General features: G+C 38.6%; 1 protein-coding gene across 5 annotated transcripts in view; it reads left to right on the top strand.

The window, feature by feature from the left end:
- UNC79 (unc-79 homolog (C. elegans)) overlaps window positions 204-21,694 on the top strand; it is a 262,072-nt gene continuing 240,581 nt past the window's right edge. The window contains exon 1 of one of the 5 annotated variants that reach the window (XM_021099643.1): window positions 204-615. Coding sequence is in view for 2 of the 5 variants with exons in the window: in XM_021099642.1 (XP_020955301.1) it covers window positions 779-800 (22 nt within the window). In the remaining 3 variants the exon portion in view is untranslated. Of the gene's footprint in view, window positions 801-21,694 lie in introns of all 5 variants that reach the window. The other 4 variants (XM_021099645.1, XM_021099642.1, XM_021099634.1 and 1 more) reach the window with 4 other exon arrangements.

Consider the following 21,694-nt stretch of genomic DNA (forward strand, 5'->3'; position numbering starts at 1 on the left):
CTTTTCACAGTCCCCTGGCAGTGGGACCTCCTATCCCAATCATCAGCAGGAGAGCCCATCAGAGAGGGGAGGGAGAGGGCACGGACCGCAGCACGCCGGGAAGCCATGCTGAGGGTTACTTCTGCATTTCCTTCCTCGCGGTCTTCAGGAGCATCCTCGCCGCCCTCCGGCCCCGGCTGTCTCCAGCCCGCCCCGGATCCGCCTCCCCCTCCTTCCTCCTGGAGGCTGAGACGAAGCGTGGGACGCACCTGTGTCCCTCTCCGGTCACCCGGTTGAGGCACCGGGGGCTGCTCCCGGAGCAGGAGTTACAGGCCCGGAAAACGCCAATGGGAGATCCAAATGGTCGGGGACTCCGGCTCTTTAAGAGGCTTTTCTCTGGGAAACACCCGTCCCCTCCGTGCGCCTTATGAATGGAAATACTCCTCCCCCGGTCGAGCCCATTTTCCCATTTCACCAGGAGCCGCAGCTTGCTCTCTCCTTTCGGTCTCCCCGCCCACATCAACGCGGGCAGCTCCAGGAGGGGACGGACAGGAAGCCTTTGGCCGCCTATTAAATCCCACCCATTTCTCCGGGGGCGATTTCCTAACCTTCCGGGACCGAATTCTGCAATTTGATGTGCGTTTTGTCCGAATGGTAGCGACACGGGCCTAAGGGAGGGGGAAAGCGAGGGGGTGGGGGGTGGGGGGTATGCGCTCTTTTCCTCGCAACATCGCTGGCGGAGCGAGGGAGCTCACACGACACAGATTTTGGGGCAAAGCCTTTCCATCTGGACAGCACCATGTCCACCAAAGCGGAGCAGTGTAAGTAGCAGCCGGCCCGGCGTTCCGGCCCGGCCTCCGGCTGGGAGCTATTGCAGTTGCGGCGTTTGCGGCTGCTGGGAGACCTTGGCATCGTGCTGGTGCGGGGGTGGGGGCTGAGGTTGGGGCGGGTGGGGGGTGGGGGGTGGACGAGAAGGTGGGGGAGGTGGATGTTAATGGGAACGCGGCGCTGTCCCCGGTGCTGAAAATTATGCGGTCTTCCTTGGCTTGTGGTGGGGTTTTGCAAGACTGAAAAACCCTGCGAAATGAAATTAAAATGGGGTCATTCTCGGGAAAAAGATGCCTCGTATCTTTCAGATAAACATTTCAGTATCTCTTGTTGGAGTGGGGGAAGGGGGGCAGCGGCAAATCAGGGGCGGGGAACTGTCAGTGCAACCAAAGCCTGCCTGGCCTTCTGAGCATGCCCAGCTCTCGGTGCTGGAGCCATAGGGGAGTTAGAGTCTGCAGTTTCCACTTTGGGTTAGAGAGGCTAGAAGACAGAGAAGGGGGAGGGAGCCTAGCGCTAGGCAGAATTCTGGATTCACTGTAAGGAAAATCAACCCAGGAATACCAACACTAATGCTAAAACTAACCACGACCATAAGGTTAAAGCAAGAGTGGGTGCTTGCAAGACAGTGAAAGGGGCTCTGGGAAAATGATCTAATTATTTTTCCAAAGAGGTTTCCTTTGTAGGGCAGCTTGCAAAAACTATACCGTATAGCATGAGGATTTTATTTGTCCCAGTAATGATTGGCGAAGTGTTTGGTAGGAAACAACCTGCTAACTCCTTGTGGACAGAGGAAGTTTCCAATAGGCTCCCTTATAGCCTCTCTTATTGTAGTGCGCATTAGTAGGCCTTTGGTATGTACTTGGTAGGTTAATCAATGTGAAACCTTTTCCTGACTACACTTGAAGGATTCGGGAACTTCTGATTGTTAATAACAGATTTTTTAAAAATTAAGCAATTAATTTGAATTTTTAACAGATATACCAGAAACTATTCATCTAATTGACTCTTGTTTCTTTCAAAGTAGTACACAGTTATGTTGCTAATGCCATCTCTCCTAAAAGCCTTTTAAATTCTTCTTTGGAATGGCTATTAAAGCCATTTTGTGAAATACTGAAAACAGCAGCCTCATTATTTTGGGGCAGTAGCTTGTATTTGATGAAATGCAGTCTGTCTCTTATTCATCAGACAGATTAAATGAACTTAAGACTCATAGAATTCCCAGGTTGATGGTTCATTAGAGATGCTTTATATTCACCTACCTTCCAGAGCTTATACTTCTTTACAAATTTTTTTTTTTTTTTTTTGGGAAACTGCAACACCTGAATTTGAACCCTAGTTCTGCTGTTTACTTTTGACCTTGGGCAAAATAATTGACTTCTCTGAACTTTATTTCCTCATCTGTGACTTTGGAGTTATAATGCTGATGAGGTTGTTGTGATTGTAAATGAGAGAATATGCATGAAATGTTGAGTAGTGAGCCCAGCATTTGGCAAATATTCAATAAATGGTAGTTATGATACTGACAATGATTATCCACTCATTAGTCCCTCTCTTCTAAATTGTTAGGAAGTTCTTTTGTGATTGTTTTGCCCCATTTTGAAAAGTTAAATCTAAGCCTCAAAGATAAATTTTGCTTCTACAGAGGTTTTTGACAAAATTGGATGCATTGTATCTTGAGTAATGATAACACAGTTGGAATCAGTGCAGAACTTCCTGCTTGAGTCTATCACACCCTTGAAGTTTTTATTATAGTGCAGTTGTTTAAAAAACCACCACCTGTCATTTGCTTTTATAGTTACATATTATGTAAGTAATTTCAGGTTAAAGCCAGTGAGTGCTACTGTCCTATTCCTTGTTATATTTTGAGATGCACTGGATGCTTTGCCTTGTCTCTATCCTGGGCAGTTAATGCCAAGATGAATAAAATATATATGTGGACTTGGATGTGTAGTGCACATTGTGTGTTGTTAAGTAGGTAGTTTAGAGTTTGTTGGTTTTTTTTGTAAAACAGATTTTTTTTTCATCTGTAAATGATGGAAAGGATACTGTATATGAAGGTAAAACATGTGGATTCGAATTTTTCATGCCCTTCTCATTAACTGTGAGACATAGTTAACTGGGCAATTAACTTAATAGTTTTGTGTCTCAGAATTTCCATCTGTAAAGTAAGAAATAGGAGTAGCAGCTATCTTTGTTTAGCCATTAGCATTTTGGAGGGCAAAGGAGGTAAATGGGAGTAGGCTCTGAAAAGGATAAGGATGCTTTGGGTGTTTTTAGGTATCTTTAGTGTGAAAGGAAGTTAAGAATTTCTTTCTCTTTTTCTCTCTTTAACATGTACTAACATGATGAGTTTACACTCTAGTGCACGTAATATACCTGAAAATGGAGCAAACACAGGAAAAGCTGCATGGTTGCTGTTTAGGAAGGGTGCATACTTTTTAATCAAGAGAAGTTGCAGAGCTGTGATATTTTATCCTTGGACTCAGTAGGAGTATGACTACGAGGAAGGCTTTCAGAGGGCTATGAAATTTTTCTCTTCTACTGGATGTGGAGACCACCAGAATATGAGAGAAAGAGAGTGTTTATTTCTTTTCTGCATTCAGGAGTGTGCACAGTACCAATTGCCTAAGGACCGAGGGGGAGATAGAGCCTTAATGCAGTGTCAAAATATTATTTCCGTTACACTTCTTTCTGAGGTCTCTTGATGTAGGTAAAGATTTCTTTGGTACCAGAAATAGACATAGTTTGGTTGAGCCAATAGGAGGAAGTACATTTTAACCAAGCAAATTATGTGACTTACATTGAGATGTAACGTATCCCGTATATGTGAAAGATGATTTTATTTTTATGTAGTAGCATTTTCTTTAATAAAATAAGTAATAATGATGAAAGAGAGGCTAGGTTTAGTTAAGATATAGTTTGGAGCTTTTTTTATGCATTCATTCTGTTTCTTGGGTTTTGTGCAGAACATCATAATAGAAGGTGAAGGCTCCCTAGCAATTTCTCAGGCAATTGCACAGAGTTAAATTTTTTTTCCTCCAAATGCTTGTTTTTCTTAAAGTCAAAATTCACTGTAGTGAAAATGTTTATGTAGCTGATATAGAATAATAAAAATAAGAATTTATAGAGAGAAGAGAGGAATCCTACCCTCCCACCCCATACACAGCTGCTTCGCCATCTTTTAAGAGTTAAAATTGACCAATCTGGAGTACTTTGGGTGTGCTCTTTCTAAAGAAGCTTCCTTTTGATAATAGTAGAAGTTAAGAGTTGGGGTTCTAGAATCAGACTGCTACATGGTTTTAAATCCTGGCTTCTTCTTGCATTCTCTGTGACCTTGGACAAGTTAGCTCAACCTCTGTAAAGCCTCAACTGCATTATTTGTAAAATGGGGGTGGTTATAGTTGTTGTTAAAGTTAAATGAGGTGATCCATGACAAGTGCATAGCACGGAATCCTGGCACCTAATGAAGAGTTAATAAATGCTAACTATTATCATCATCATCAAGTATAAAACCTTGTGCTTATGGTTAAAATAAGGATAATTATAAAGCTTGGATCTAGCCTTCTTAGAGTGCAGAAAAAAAAAAGTAGCTACAATATTATTTGAATGGGGCATGGGCTATTGGACTCTTTTATTCTCCTTTCCTTGTCATAGGTCTCTTCCACAGCAGTCAGCCTAACCCATTTGGGGTGGGAGGGGATCTCTGCATGGCAATTACTTGACCTGATATATCTAGCAAGTGATCTAGCTGATCACCTAAACAGAACATTTCTAGGGCATGCCTACCTATCCATTACCTTTTGTATTATGATGTCACTGTAGCAGCTGGTAAACATAAATCACTAATATAAATATCTGTCAAAATGTTTGTCAAATTTGGAAATTAACCTGGGTATAAACTCAATAGGGCTAATTTTAAAAATGTGAATATGTGCCATTTTAAATGTATTTACCTTACTCAACATCCTTATCTCAGTAACTAAAAATCCTTTTGATTACATCAAAACAAACACTTTTAAGTGTATTGCTAATTAGCCCTGTGATTTGAAGTTGAACTTGTCCCTCTCCCCTGCGTATTTAAGGACCCTGCTTGGAGAAATCAATAGATAGTTTTATTTATTTTTATTTATTTTTATATACATTTTTGGTAACATGACTAGAATAGAAAAGCATTTCTTTGAATAGCACTGCAACCTGTGGCCATTTAGAAATCTTTGCATGACAACGTTGTTATAGAGGAAACTCTAGTTTTATTCACATATGTAAAAATTAGACCATGGCTATTAACTACTAGCTGCCCCATTCCTCATCTAAACTCATTTTCTTCTTCGCTGGCTGTTCCTACTCAGATTTTTGTCTTAGGGCTACCTTTTTTTCTACCTTTAAAAACAGGATTTTGTCATTAGTCCTCTTTTTTTTGGTCTCACAGACTCTTGCTCTCATTCGCTCTTATGGTATCAGTTATCAGATCTATGTGGGTGACATGCAAACTCAGTTTTCTAGTCTAAACATGTCTCTTGAACTATGTTTGGCTTCTACTGCAATCCAGGCATCCTATGGGCAACTCAAACCCGAATTCATTTTCTTCTCTCCCAAATGTGTGCTCCTTTTTTATAGTCCTCATTTCAGTGAATGGCACTGTTATCTACCCATTCACCCCAGTCAAAAAATAGGGAGTTTTCCTAAACTTCTACTATTCTCTACCATTACTATAACAAATCACCAAACTCTGTTGATTCTAGCCCATCCAGCTAAACCCCTGCACTAACTCCTTGGGCTAGTTACATGGGACTCTTTTTTTCCAGTTCTAACAATGTACCATGTTCTTTTTGCCTGTTAATGCTTTCTTTCTCTTTTGACCCTCTTCTTTGTCTTCCCAGTGCTTACTTATTGTGCAATATTTAGCGTGGAAGCCCTGTGTGGTTGCCATGATTCCCCTGTATGCCCTAGTCATGTGCTCACACTGTATTGCAATAATTAGTTTTCTTGTTAGTTGCCCTTGTTGGTGTATAGACTGTATTATGTTCATCTCTGTGTCTTCAGCATACAAATCACTGGCTACAGCACAGCATGTGCACAAAAACTGTTTCTTGAACAAGTAAAAACGATTGAGGATGAAGTAAATGTCTTTTATGAAGAAGGATTACATAATTACCTTTTTGAATATTATTCATTTCAAGATTTCACATTTTTGTTAATGTGAAGTTCTGTATTCTATATAGTATTCACATGCTTTTAAAATGGGTTTACAGGTGAATAAAAATACAGTTGTCAAATGTACTTAAAATATATTGGCTAAATAAAACTTTATAGTATTTTTTTTTAACACTTATTTATTTATTTATTTATTTATTTTGTTTTTTGCCATTTCTTCGGCCGCTCCCGCGGCATATGGAGGTTCCCAGGCTAGGGGTCTAATTGGAGCTGTAGCTGCCAGCCTATGCCAGAGCCACAGCAACGCAGGATCCGAGCCGCGTCTGCGACCTACACCACAGCTCATGGCAACACCGGATCGTTAACCCACTGAGCAAGGGCAGGGACCGAACCCGCAACCTCATGGTTCCTAGTCGGATTCGTTAACCACTGCGCCACGACGGGAACTCCACTTTATAGTATTTATATAACAACTTACACTTTTCCTGAATGTTCATTGTATTTCTGGTTTTTTCTCATTAGTTAAAATTTTCTTTTAGTATATTCAGCATAAGAAATTATGAACCCTATCTGGTAGACAATCTTAGCACATAGCTAGCTTTTTTTTTTTTTTTTTTTTTTTTTTTTAAGATAAAGTGACAATATATCTAAAGTCAGGGACTCTTCATGCTATAACTTGACTTGGATCCTCTGATAATATAGCTGTTCAAGTTTTATGTATTGATTACTCAACCAATAAATAGGCTTTAAGTTGAGATTCTCATTTTGCAATATTATTGTTTTGCAAATTCAAAAGCATTTCTTTCTTTTTTTTTTTTTTTTTTGTCTTTTGTCTTTTGTTGTTGTTGTTGCTATTTCTTGGGCCGCCCCCGCGGCATATGGAGGTTCCCAGGCCAGGGGTTGAATCGGAGCTGTAGCCGCCGGCCTACGCCAGAGCCACAGCAACACGGGATCCCAGCCACATCTGCAACCTACACCACAGCTCATGGCAACGCTGGATCGTTAACCCACTGAGCAAGGGCAGGGACCGAACCCGCAACCTCATGGTTCCTAGTCGGATTCGTTAACCACTGCGCCACGACGGGAACTCCGCATTTATTTCTTACATTCTGAAAAGATATGGGTAGCTCTGCATAAATGAACACATATATTGGCTTAGAAATGAAATGCTATAGCATTGAAAAGTACATTAAGCAAAAATATAGTATCAAGAAGCTTGCTTCTTGTAGTGTGGAAAGCTCAACCATTTCATTTCGAATTTTTAGCTTTTTTTCAATTCACACATTCTGTTTCTATCTTGTTTTTCTTTCCTCTTGAACTTACATATTTATTGCCACCCTGCGGCATATGGAGTTTCTGGGCCAGGGATTGGCCCACTGTTTCAGTGGGGGGTTGGAATCTGCATCCAGTGCTCCCAAGAGGTTACCAATCCCATTGTGTCACAGTGGGAACTCCTTCTTTTGGATGTTTCTTGAAAGGACAATGCTTCTACACAGCATATAGTTTATCAAGTGAGTTTCATTGACTATTCGATTAAAATTGAAGGTATATTCAACATTCCAGGGTGTATATCATCTTCACTGATCTCAGAAACTTGGTCTGACACTAGGACAAAACTGAAAGGATGTGTGAGTGTGTGTGCGTGTGTGTGTACACATAGGTAGTTTATATATATATATATATATATATATATATATATATATATGTATGTGTTTATATACATGTGCATATATATAATGGTATTTTTATTTTAGGAGGTAATGAACTTGCCTCAGTAGTGAAAATAGACAACACCCAATCATATAGCCAATTTAACATGTCAGTTATAGGTATTTGAATCCTTTCTTTTTTTTGCTTCTTAGGGCTGCACCCGCGGCATGTGGAGGTTCTCAGGCTGGGGGTCTAATCAGAGCTGTAGCCCCTGGCCTATGCCACAGCCACAGCAACGCCGGATCCTTAACCCACTGAGCGAGGCCAGGGATGGAACCCGAAACCTCGTGGTTCCTAGTCGGATTCATTTCTGCTGCACCACGACGGGAACTCCGGCATTTGCTTCTTAAGATCTCTAGAAAGGAGGGTTTAGATATTTATTTTTTTGTGCCTATTTTGTGTTAAGCACTTTGACACATTATTAGCTTAATTCATTCTCATAATAGTTTGAGGGTCAAGTGTTATTGTATTAGTACTCTGGTTTTATGTCTTAAATATTCCTCAGATACCTCACTTCCTCTTCATTCTTACCATTACCATCCTAATTATGGAATTTATCAATTTCTATATTATACCAGCCTTTTAATTTACCCGTGTCTGCTTTGTCCCCATCAAATCTATTCTTATGTAGTCCCCTTAGTGATCCATCTAAAATACAGAGGCTGTCATGTCATTTTCTTCTTTTAAATCCTTCAGTAGGAGTTCCCATCGTGGCGCAGTGGTTAACGAATCCGACTAGGAACCATGAGGTTGCGGGTTCAGTCCCTGCCCTTGCTCAGTGGGTTAACGATCCAGCGTTGCCGTGAGCTGTGGTGTAGGTTGCAGACACGGCTCGGATCCCGTGTTGCTGTGGCTCTGGTGTAGGTTTGTGGCTCCGATTGGACCCTTAGCCTGGGAACCTCCATATGCTGCGGGAGCGGCCCAATAAATAGCAAAAAGACAAAAAAAAAAAAAAAACCCTTCAGTAACTTCCTATTACCTTTGACCCATGTTATAGTTCCATCTCTTTGCGATTTGGGTGAGCTCTTCTTAGATGTTAGACTACATACTACATATGTAGAGTAACTGCTCACTAATGATGGATGGTAACACAATTTATTTAAGGGCATTTACTTTTTTTTTTAATTAGTGAATTTTATTATATTTATAGGTGTACAACAATCATCACAACCAAATTTTACAGCATTTCTATCCCAAACCCTCAGTGCATCCCCCCCATCCCTCAACCTGTCTCATTTGGAAATCATTAAGTTTTTCAAAGTCTGTGAGTCAGTATCTGTTCTGCCAAGAAGTTCATTGAGGGCACTTTACTTTTTACATCACATTTTAAAGTGCATTCCTTATGTCCTCCTTTATTTTTAAAATTATTATTTTTGTCCTTTTAGGGCCACACCCATGGCATATGGAGGTTCCCAGGCTAGGGGTTGAATTGAAGCTGTAGCCGCTGACCTACACCACAGCCACAGCAACGCCAGATCTGAGCCATGTCTGCAACCTACACCATAGCTCAGAGCAATGCCGGATCCTAACCCACTGATCAAGGCCAGGGATCAAACCTGCGTCCTCATGGATACTAGTCAGGTTCCTTTCCACTGAGCCACAACACAAACTCCACGTTCTCCTTTAAATGTGGCACTTGTAAAAGGAATTAATACATTATCCTACCTTCCCTAGTGCAGAGTACAGGAATCTATATTTCAAAATGTAAAGTTCCTTCAGCTCTTGCATTACAATGTTAAGCCTCTAGTCTGCTGAACCTGCCAGATCTTTTCCATAGGAATTCCTGTTAAGCTTCTTTTCCTTTGCTCTCCATCTAAGCAGTGGAAAGGTACAGAGCTTTGCTTAACCCTGTATTAGTTTCCCAGAGCTGATGTAACAGATTACCACAAACATGGTAGATTAGAACAAGAGAGACTTAGTCTCACAATTCTGGAGGCTGAAAGTCTAAAATAAGGGAGTTGGCAGGCCTTGTTTCCTCTGCAGGCCTTTGTGGCTTCTTTCCCAGCTTCTGGTGGTTGATGGGAATCCTCCTTGTTCCTTGGCTTGTGCTATATCACTCCAATCACTATCTGTCTTCACATGGCCCCTCTGGGTCTCTGTATCCAAAATCTCCCTTTCTTTTCTCTTACAAGCCCTCCAGTCATTGGATTTAGGGCCACCCTCATCCACTATGACCACATTTTAATCTGATTACATCTACAAGGCCCTATTTCCAAATAAGATTACATTTATGGGTAGTAGGTTTTAGGACTTGAACGTATCTTTTGGAGGAACATGATTCAAATCAGTACCAAGTACTAAATTTCATCTTTTTAGTGTCATTTCATTGTTCTGCCTGATTTTATCATTCAACCTATCACCTATTCCCCCACTAGTTTTTTCTTTTCTTTTTTCTTTTTTTTTCTTTTTGCCTTTTCTAGGGCTGCTCCTGCAGCACATGGAGGTCCCAGGGCTAGGGGTCCAATTGGAGCTGTAGCCACCTGCCTATACCAGAGCCACAGCAACTTGGGATCTGAGCCACGTCTGCGACCTACACCACAGCTCATGGCAATGTCGGATCCCTAAACCACTGAGCAAGGCCAGGGATTGAACCCGCAACCTCATGGTTCTTAGTCGGATTTGTTAACCACTGAGCCACAACGGGAACTCCTCCCCCATTAGTTTTGATCAATTACCAAAATGATATACATTACTATATTGAAATACCCAAAGTAAAAATGTTGATCAGGAGAAGTTAAAAGCATATCATGCCATTAAAGAGCTTGTTTCAAGTTGTTTTGGGGCTATTAATCAATATATTTAAAAACAATTGTTTCTATTATAGTTGGTTTACAATGTTCTGTCAACTTCTGCTGCACAGTAAAGTGACCCAGACATACATCCATATACATTCTTTTTTTTTTTTTTTTTTTGTCTTTTGTCTTTTTGTCTTTTGTTGTTGTTGTTGTTGCTATTTCTTGGGCCGCTCCCGCGGCATATGGAGGTTCCCAGGCTAGGGGTTGAATCGGAGCTGTAGACACCGGCCTACACCAGAGCCACAGCAACGCGGGATCTAAGCCGCGTCTGCAACCTACACCACAGCTCACGGCAACGCCGGATCCTTAACCCACTGAGCAAGGGCAGGGACCGAACCCGCAACCTCATGGTTCCTAGTTGGATTCGTTAACCACTGCGCCACGACGGGAACTCCCATATACATTCTTAATATACTTTTTGATAAGACATTTTCACCAATTACAGATACATCCTAATGTGGTACTACCCGATCCATATTTCTTTCTTTCATTTTTTTTTTTTTTTTTCTATCTTTTTAGAGCCACACTGGCGGCATATAGAAGTTCCCAGGCCAGGGATCAAATTGGAGCTGTAACTGCTGGGCTACACCACAGCCACAGCAACTCGGGATCCGAGCTGCATCTGTGACCCACACCACAGCTCACAGCAATTCAGGATCCTTAACCCCCTGAGTGAGGCCAGGGATCGAACCTGCATCCTCATGGATATTAGTTGGGTTAGTTACGGCTAAGCCATGACGAGAACTCCCCAATCCATATTTCATTCCATTCCTCCTGTTCAATAAATATTAATTGAGTGTCTGCAATGTGTCAAGCTCTGTACCAGGCTCTAGAGGAACTTAACAATTCAGTCCCTTTTACAGCTGAGATGTATATACTCTTTAGCTTTCATCTGTTACTCTAGCCAGATCCCCCCAAGAAATAGGAAATTGAAGTGAACGTGGCATGATGTATTCACAGAGCACCAATACTTGCTCCTTATGACCATTATTGTGCCCCTCCCCTTCTTTCTGCTATAAGCTACAGTTTGTTTGTTTTTGTACAGAATTTTATTGGAATCCCCTCTCCTCCATTCAATATTGTTCTTATTTTCCAGGTTTTTCTGGTGATTCTTTTCATTCTAATTTTATAATAAAGTTGCAGAGCTCCAGAAAAAAAATCTTGATGGTATTTTTGAGTATCACACTAAATTTATAAAATAATTTAGGGAGAACTGAAATCTTAAGGATATTGAATCTAACTGTCTAACAACATGGTATGTCTTTCCATTTGTTTTCAAGTCTTGTGTGTTTCTGTGGGTGCTTTTGAAATTTCTTCTTAAGCTCATGCTTAGTATTTTTTAAAAATATTTTTTTCTATCATAATTGAGGTTTGCCTTTTCTTTTCTTTTCTTTTTTTTTGTCTTTTTGCTATTTCTTGGGCCGCTCCTGCGGCATATGGAAGTTCCCAGGCTAGGGGTCCAATCGGAGCTGTAGCCACACCGGCCTACGCCAGAGCCACAGCAACGCGGGATCCGAGCCGCGTCTGCAACCTACACCACAGCTCACAGCAACGCTGGATCGTTAACCCACTGAGCAAGGGCAGGGACCGAACCTGCAACCTCATGGTTCCTAGTCGGATTCGTTAACCACTGCACCACGAAGGGAACTCCTGCCTTTTCTTCTATATTTTTATTTTTATTCATGAGGTCTATACATTTTTGCATGCCAATATTGTGACCTTACTTTACCAAATTATTTTTGTTTATAGTTGTTTTTCCATCTATTCTTTGGATTTTCAAGATATATAATTACATAATCTTCAAATAGAAAATAATTTTATTCCTTTTATCTAATTCTTATAGCTTGAATTGCTTTCTCTTTTTAATTGCATTGGCAAATATCTCCAACAAATTGTTAAATATAGCATAGAGGATGAATATTTTTGTCTTGTTTTGAATTTTAGTAGGAAAGCCTCTAGTATTTCTCCATTAAATAAGATATTCTTTTGGGCTAAGGTAATAATTACAGAAGTATCCAGCAATTCTTATTTTATTAAGAAAAACCTGAGTGGTATTGAATTTTGTCAAGTTCATTTCTATATCTGTGGAGACCATATGATTTCTTCTCTTAACTTTATTAATATGCTGGATTGGACATTGTCATGTTTTATTTAATAATTTTTGCATTGACATTCACAAGTTAGATTGGTCCATTGTATTTTGGTGGGGAGGGGGAGTGGAGAGTAATGTTCTGGGAACAACATTATACTCACTACATAAACTGAGTTTGGAAGATTTCCTTCTTTTTTGATGCTCTGGAATAATTAAAGTAACACTGAGGTTTTCTGATCTTTAAACTTTTATTAGGGTTCCCTTGTGAAACCATCAGGCCTGGTGCTTTTTTGTAGTGGAACTTTAAAACTTCTTTCTCTATTTCCTCTATGACCCTTGTTGTGTTTAGACTTTCATTTCTACTGGGGTCAATTTTGGTAAGTTTTATTTCTCTAAAATTTTATTTCATTTCATCTAAGTTTTCAAATTTGTTTGCATAGAATTATGGAAAAGAGTCTTTTAGAAAACTTAAAAATTTCCGTTTTGATATTATTTTGTCCTTTTCATTTTGTCCATTTCATTATGTCTTTGATGTTGTGTATTGTGTTTTCTCTTCACATCCCCATATCCCCTTTTTTTGATTTAGATAATGCTTTGTCTATTTTTTAATTTCTTTTCTAAGGAACACGTTTTAGATTTATTTGTTTATTCTACTGGGGTATTTTTTTGGTTTCTAAATTCCCTTCTTTTGTTGTTAATTCCTTTTTCTCAAGATTTCATTCTTTAAAAAAATGTTGTTTTTTTAAATTTATATTTTTGTTTTTTTTTAAAGTTTGGTGTTCTTTCTCTAGTTTTTTTAGTTGGATGTTTATTTATTTTAATATTTTTATAGGCATTTTGAGCAGTATATTTGATACTTCCTTTAGCTGTAGCCTATAGATTCTGATGATATCGGGTTTTATTATTATTTTCACAGAGTTCTACAATTTAATTTTGTAGTTTTATTTTGACTAAAGTGTTTAAAAATGTGCTTGGAAGGGCATTTTTGTTTATTTTCTTATTCTGTGTGTGTCTTTTCATTTCTTTTTAAAATTGAAGTGTAATTAACATTAGTGTAAGGTGTGCAACATAATTCAACATTTGTGTATATTGAAGAATGATCACTGCAGTAAGTCTAGTTAACATCTTTTTATTTCATTATTGATTTTGAGTTTTATGACTATGGTCTGAGGATGATATTTGCATTATTTCTGTTCTTTGGAATTATCGAGCTTTTCTTTGTGGCATAAAATTAGGTCAGTTTTCATGAATGTTCCATATGTACTTGAAAAGAAATTGTAGCCTTTATTATTAGGGTTCAAAATTTGATATAGATCTAAAAGATCCACCTTATTTATGTTATTTTTGTCTTCTATACTTTTTAAAATTTTAGTCTGCTTGATCTTGGATTTTGAGAGGCGTGTTAAGCCTCCTACTGTTAGTATATTTCTTTCTATTTCTCCTTGTATCTCCTGTAGCTTACTGCTTAATGAAAGTTATTGCCGTGCTATTGGGTGCATAAATATCAATAACTGTAATATCTTCATTAAGAATTGTAGCCTTAAGCATTATGAAGTGGCCTTTTTAATATATTGTGGTGCTTTTGCATCTCAATTCCATCTTGTCAGATATCAAGATTAAGACCCCTGTTTTCTTTTTATTTGTGTTTGCCTGATATATCTTTCTCCATCCTTGTATTTTTAACTCTTTTGAATCTTTTTGTTTTAGGTGTGTCTCTTGTATTCTGCATAGTGTTGGATTTTGATTTATTAGCTAATCTGAAAATCCTTTTCTTTTAATAGGTGAGTTAAGCCCACTTACATCTGTTGAGATGATTAATATGTTTGGCCTCAGTTCTATCGTATTGTTTTATTTTTATGTCTTTCGTATCTACACTTTTTCATTATACATTTGGTTTTATCTGTTTGTTCTATTTGTTAATTTTATACTAATATCTTCATACAATACCATGGAAACTTTTTTTTGGACTTACTGATTTCCTACATGAACAATATTGAAATTAGCTTGTAACATCTTTTCCCTTGTATCTGATCTAGAGTAGTATCCTATTGGAGTTCCTGTTGTGTGCAGTGGAAACTAACCCGACTAGTAGAAGTAACCATGAGGCTGTGGGTTCGATCCCTGGCCTTGCTCAGTGGGTTAAGGATCTGGCGTTGCCATGAGCTGCAGTGTAGGTTGCAGATGCGGTTCAGATCCTGTGTTGCTGTGGCTGTGACTGCTACAGCTCTGATTAGACCCCTAGCCTGGGAACCTCCATATGCCACGAATATGGCCCTAAAAAGCAAAAAAAAAAAAAAAAGGCAAAAAAAGTAGAGTAGTATCCTATTATTTCTAGGTAATGTCTATTGGACAGTCATAAGCATTTGCACTTCTTACTCCCCTGTCCCCAACTTTTGATAATTATACTGTATCTACTAAATTCTCTCCTTTATAACTATGGTTTATCTTTATTCTATTGGTATATTTATATTTAATGCTCACCAGTGATTCTTATATTGCTTATCTCAGTCTGTTTTGGTTGTCCGAATGTTCTTTTCTAATAGATTCATTAGGAAGAGCTCACAGGATCAACATACCTTGAGTTTTGGCAAGTTTATAATAGTTTGTTTGCAGCATCTTGCTTGGAGGCCAGTTTTTGTAGATATAAAATCCTTGATTCATATCTCCCTTCCTTGAGTGTCTTAAATTTGTTACACCATGTCCTTTGGGCATTAGGACTTGGCTGAACAGTCTGGGGACAAACTTGTTTTCTTTTCTTTGTTAGTGTCTTAGCCTTGTTGCCAGGTTGCCCAAATGATGTTTTATTTTCTTTTTAAAGTAATTTTAACTATAATATGATTCAGTGTTGGTCATGCTGAAATGATTGTGGTGTATCCTTTCAATATATAATTTCAAGATTTAAAATAATTTTTTGTTTTGTTTTGTTTTGTTTTTGGCCCCATCTGCATCATATGGAAGTTTCTGGGCCAGGGATCAAATCTGAGCCACAGCTGTGACCTACACCACAGTTGTGGCAATTCTAGACCCTTAACCCATTGCCCTGGGCTGGGGTTGGATCCTTAACCCGTTGAGCCACAGAGGGAAACTCCAGGATTTTTTTTTTAATTTTAGGAAAGTTTTATTTATTTATTTGTTTATTTATTTATTTAGTTAGTTAGTTATTGGCCACCCCATGGCACATGACTTCCTGGGCCAAGGATCAGATCTGAATTGCAATTGTGACCTCTGCCGCAGCTGTAGCAACACCGGATCCTTTAAAACCACTGTGCTAGGCCGGGAATTGAGCCTGTGTCCTGGCACTGCAGAGATGTCACAGATCTCATTGTGTCACAGCATGAACTCCTTAATATTTATTTTAACCTATTGTTTGACATTCTTCTTTGCAATCCCTATCATATGTATGTTGGGTATTTTTTGCTTATCTTCCGTATCGATTGAATGTTTTTAAAATCTTTCTCTGCATTTCTTTTGTGTTTTTTAAAGGGTCACCTGTGCAATATACCTTTATTAGTCTGTATGAACTAACCTATTCATGGTGATTCCACATGCAAAAATAACTATTCAGCTCAACATGAAATGTCAAATATATATAAAATGACACTATTCAGTTGAATATTTTTTTTTTTTTTTTTTTTTTTGTCTTTTTGTTGTTGTTGTTGTTGCTATTTCTGGGGCCGCTCCCGCGGCATATGGAGGTTCCCAGGCTAGGGGTTGAATCGGAGCTGTAGCCACTGGCCTACGCCAGAGCCACAGCAATGCTGGATCCGAGCCGCGTCTGCAACCTACACCACAGCTCATGGCAACGCCGGATCGTTAACCCACTGAGCAAGGGCAGGGACCGAACCCGCAACCTCATGGTTCCTAGTCGGATTCGTTAACCACTGCGCCACGACGGGAACTCCTATTCAGTTGAATATTACCTTATTTCTCATAAATCCAAACTTATTCATCATAAGTAAGTACTCTTGGTCTTAGGTAGAAAGTTTCTCAAATTTCATTTCTAATTTTTGACATTAGTCTGGAAAAATACTATTGATTTTTATATGGTAATCTTATATTCTGAACCTCTGTAACACTCACTTATTAGTCTAGTAACTTTGGGGGTGTTACTTAAAGTTTTCAACACATAACATTATGTCACCTGTGAATAAAGATTGTTTTACATCTGCCTTTCAAATCTTTTTTTTTTTTTTGGTCTTCTTAGGGCCGCACCCACAGCATATGGAGGTTCCCAGGCCAGGGGTCGAATTGGAGCTGCAGCTGCTGGCCTACGCCACAGCCACAGCAACACCAGATCTGAGCTGTACCTGCAACCTATGCCGCAGCTCGAGACAACACCAGATCCTTAACCCACTGAGCAAGGCCAAGGGTTGAACCCACATCCTCATGGATACTAGTCTAGTTCTTAACCTTCTGAGCCACAATGGGAACTCCTGCCTTTCAAATCTTTATGCCTTTTCTTTTTCTTTTTTTTTATTGCGCTGGCTAGGACCTCCAGGACAATGTCAACTAAAAGTGGTATGAGTGGACATCCTGGCTTTGTTCGTGGTCTTAGGTAGAAAGTTTTGTTTCTTTCACAGTATGCATTCCTGAAAAACACCACATTTGGTCATAACGTATATCCTTTAAAATTTTGTTGGATTCTATTTAATAATATTTTGTTAAGGATTTTTGTGTCTAGGTTTACGAGAGATACTGGTTTATAGTCTTATTTTCTCATAATATCTTTGTATGGTTTTGAGGTCAGGGTAAAATTGGCCTCACAAAATGAGTTAGGAAGTATTTCCCTTTTCTAGATTTTCTGAAAGAGTTTGTGTAGAGTTGATATTCATTTTTCTTTACATTTTTGATAAGATCAACCTTTGAAGCCATCAGGGCCTGAAGCGCTCCCCCCCCAATCCCCCGCTTTTAAAAAATGTATTTTTGAAAGTTCTCCTGTGGCATAGGGGTTAAGCATCTGGCATTGCTGCAGCTATGGCTCAGGTCCAAGTACTTCTAGATGTCGCAGGTGAGGCCAAAAAAAATTTTTTTTTTGTCTTTTTGTCTTTTTTTTTTTTAAGGGTTGTACCACAGCATATGGAGTTTCCCAGGCTAGGGGTCAAATTGGAGCTGTAGCCTCTGGCCTACGCCACAGCCACAGCAGTGCCAGATCCAAGCCACCTCTGCAACCTACACCACAGCTCACCGCAACACCGGATCCTTAACCCACTGAGCGAGGCCAGGGATTGAACCCTCAACCTCATGGTTCCCAGTGGGATTCATTTCTGCTGTGCCATGACAGGAACGCCCAAAAATTTAAAAAAAAAAAAAAGATTTAAAATTTTGAATATAATTTTTCTAATTGATATAGAACTCTTCGAGGGCTTTCTTTGTTGCTGTTGGTTTGTTTTTAGTCACTTTTTAAAAAAATGGCTGCACCTGTGGGATATGGAAATTCCTGAGCAGATATTGAATCTGAGGCACAGCTGCAACCCAAACTGCAGTTGAAGCAATGCTGGATCCTTTAAGTCACTGTGCCAGTCCAGGGATCAAATCTGTGCCTCAACAGTGACCTTAGCCTCTGCAGTTGGATTGCTAACCCACTGAGTCACAGCAGGAACTCCCTTTTTTTAATTTGTGTCTTTCAAGGACTTTATCCATTTCGATCATTTGACAAATTTTTCCAGTTAGCTATTTATTGTAGTAAAGTTGTTTGTAAAAATCCCTTATTTTTTTTTATATCTGTAAAATCTGTTGCTTTGTATGTCTTTTATTTCTGATATTGGCATTTTATGTCTCTCTTTTTTCCTCGATCTATCTGGTTAGAGGTTTATCAATTTTTTTTTTCTTTTTGGGGCCGCACTTGCGGTATATGGAGGTTCCCAGGCTAGGGGTCTAACCAGAGCAGTAGCTGCTGGCCTACGCCAGAGCCACAGCAACGCCAGATCCGAGCCGCGTCTGCAACCTACAGCACAACTCACGGCCACACAAGATCCTTAACCCACTGAGTGATCCTTAACCTTATGGTTCCTAGTTGGATTAGTTTCTGCTGAGCCACCACAGGAACTCTGAGGTTTATCAATTTTATTGATCTTCTCAAAGAATCAGTATTAGATTTTAATTATTTTCTCTGTTGTTTTCTGTTTTCTATTTTATTGACTTTTTCATCATGTAGAGGTCATATATGTCATATATAGAGAAGTCACTGAAATAGTACATTATCTGTATTATTTCCAGCCTTTGGCTTGCTTTAGGCTTAATTTGCTCTCCTTTATCTACCTTCTTAAAGTGAAAGGTATTGATTTAATAACCTTCCTGTTTTTGAAAATAGGCACCTAAACCATACATTTCTTTGTAAGCCCTACTTTAGTTGCACTTCAGAAATTTCAATAGCTTCTATTTTCATTATTTCAATATTCTCTAATTTATCTTGTAATTTTTTTCATTGACCCAAAGTTTCTTTAAAGCATGTCATTTAATTTCCAAATATTTTGGTATTTTGTCTGATTATCTTATTTATTGTTTTTGATTCTAACCTAATTCCATTTTTGTCAGAGAGCGTATTCTGTATGAGTCAATATTTTGACATTGAGACTTGTTTTATGGCCCCAAATATTGTCTATACTGGTAAATATTCCATAAGCACTTGAAAAGAATGTGCATGCTGTAATTGTTTAGTGATCTGTTCAAATTTTCTATGTCCTTGCTGGTTTTTGTCTAATTTTTCTGTCAGTTGCTGATAAAAGTATATTGCAGCTTCTACCTACGACTGTGGAATGCTCTGTTTTTCCCTTTACAATTGTCATTTTTTGCTTCATGTGTTTTGAAGCTCTGATACTGGGTTCACACTATTTGTGAATGTTATGTTTTCCTGTTTAATGATCCATTTTAACATTATGAAGCTTTTTTAAAAAAATCGTTCTTAATGTAGCTTGTTTTGGAATCTACTTTCTCTAGTATTAATAATGCTATTCCAGCCCAATTTTTCTTACTGCTTGTGATGGCATATATTTTCCATCCATTTCCTTTCAATCTTTTATAGATTCTTATTGGCTTCCTAGCAATTCTACTGTACATCTTTAATTTTTATAGTTAATTTACTGTTAATAATGAACTACTTTAAAGTATAGAAACTGTACAAGCTTAAAGTCTCATCCATTTTTATTTTATAGTTATATTTAATACATATACATATATTATATACCCTACAGGACAGTGTTATGAATTTAAAGTTGTATGTTAATAAGGAAATTAAGAGGAAAAAGAAAATATAGTCTTTTGTATTTACCAAGAGACTTGCCATTTCTGATGCTCTTTATTCTTTTCTGAGGATACAAGTTTCTATCTGGTATCTTTTCTTTTTAGCCTTTTCTGCAGTACAGCTCTGCTTATGACAAGGTTTCTTAGATTTCTTTTGTCTGAAAATATCTTTTTTTGCTTTTATTTTTGAATAATATATTTTCTGAATATAGAATTCTGCTTTGACAGCTTTTCTTTTTATTTCAGTAGATATTCCACCTGGCCTTGGTTTTGGAGGGAATTCAGCCACCAGTTGTATTATGTCCATAATATGTACATATTATTGTTTTTCTCTTGCTGCTTTCAAGAAGTACTGTTTATCCTTGACTTCAGCAGTTTGAGTATCATTTGGACTTCTATTGGTATAGGCTATTAGATTTTATTCTGCTTGATATTTGCTTATCATTTTGTGCCTGAAAATTTCTTTTTTCAAATTTGGGAAATCTTTGGTCAATATTTCTTCAAAAAAATTTTTTTTTCTTTTTTGGCTGTGCCCATGGCATCCAGAAGTTCCCAGGCCAAGGAGTGAACCTGAGTCACAGCAGTGACAGTGCCAAATCCTTAACCACTAGACCACCCGGGAACTCCATCCTTTTTTTCTGAATTACACATCGTTAATTTTACTGTTCGATGTTATCTAACAAGTTTCTGGGTTCTGTTGACTTTTTCCCCCCAATCTTTCTTCCCCTCTGTTCTTCACCTTGGATACTTTCTATTGCTTTGCTTTCAGGTTCACATACTCTTCCCTCGCTCATGTCCATCTGGCTAAGTCCATCAAGTGAATTTTTAATTTCAGAATTTATATTTTTCAGTTCTAGAGTTTTCCTCTTGTTCTTTTATTATTTTTGGTTTTTCTGCTGGGACTTCTCGTTTCTCTGATTAGGGTTTCATGCATTGAAAGTGTGTTTGTTTTACTTCATTGAGAATAGTTATAGTCATGGCATATATACCTTGTCTCTTAGTCCCAACTTCTGTTTCATTTCGAGGTTGAACTAGACTGATTTTTTTTTCTTCTGAGAATGTGTTTCATTTTCTTGGTTCTTCATATGTTGGGTAATTTTGGATTGTATCCTGGACGTTATGAATGTGAAGCTGTGGAGACTTGGATTCTGTTATTTCCCACTGGTGAGCCGTGTTTCCTTTGTTTTAGTAGGTCATTTTTCTTGGCTAGGTTTGAACTGTAAACTCTGTTGTTTGTGCAGTAACTCCTTACTCTGTTCAGATCTTTTGCCTTTCACTGGACTGCTTAGAGTCTCTTTTATACTTGTGTGCTTCAGGTGTCAATCAGGGAGGTGTCTACTCTCTTCAACATTCACGGTTCAGCAGTTTTCCTTTTCTCTCTTCCCAGGCCAGAATGCTTGAGAGTTTTTCTCTGTCTTCTCTCACCGCTGTGCACACTGCATGGGCTGCACTCAGCCCCAGGCCCATGGAGGTGGGAACTTGCTGGTATAACTGCTTGTCTTCCCTCCTCCATGGTAGCTGGAATACTCCTATCAGAGTCCTGCTTCTATCCATTCTTCTGTACCTTCAGGCAGCTGCTTTTTCATATGTCTAAGCTTTATCCTTGTTTTCTGGGAGAAGAAGAGAGATTATTGGTAGAAGTTTATTTTATCATAACAGAAAACCTCTTCATTTCTTTTTAATTTTTAACAAGTCTTCCTTTCCATGTTTTATTTTTCTTAGGCATTATCCATCATGTTTATTCACTCCTATGTTTCTGCTGGTTTAGCCTTCATTTAAAAAATATTTCTTCTGTTACTGCTAATGCTCTCCAGAGTTCTTTCACTTCATTTTTCAAAATCTTTTTCTCTAGTTACCTAATTTCAGTGTGTTAGTAACACTGCTTCAATCATTTCCT

This window comes from Sus scrofa, chromosome 7, assembly GCF_000003025.6.
Source record: "Sus scrofa isolate TJ Tabasco breed Duroc chromosome 7, Sscrofa11.1, whole genome shotgun sequence".
Taxonomy (NCBI): domain Eukaryota; kingdom Metazoa; phylum Chordata; class Mammalia; order Artiodactyla; family Suidae; genus Sus; species Sus scrofa.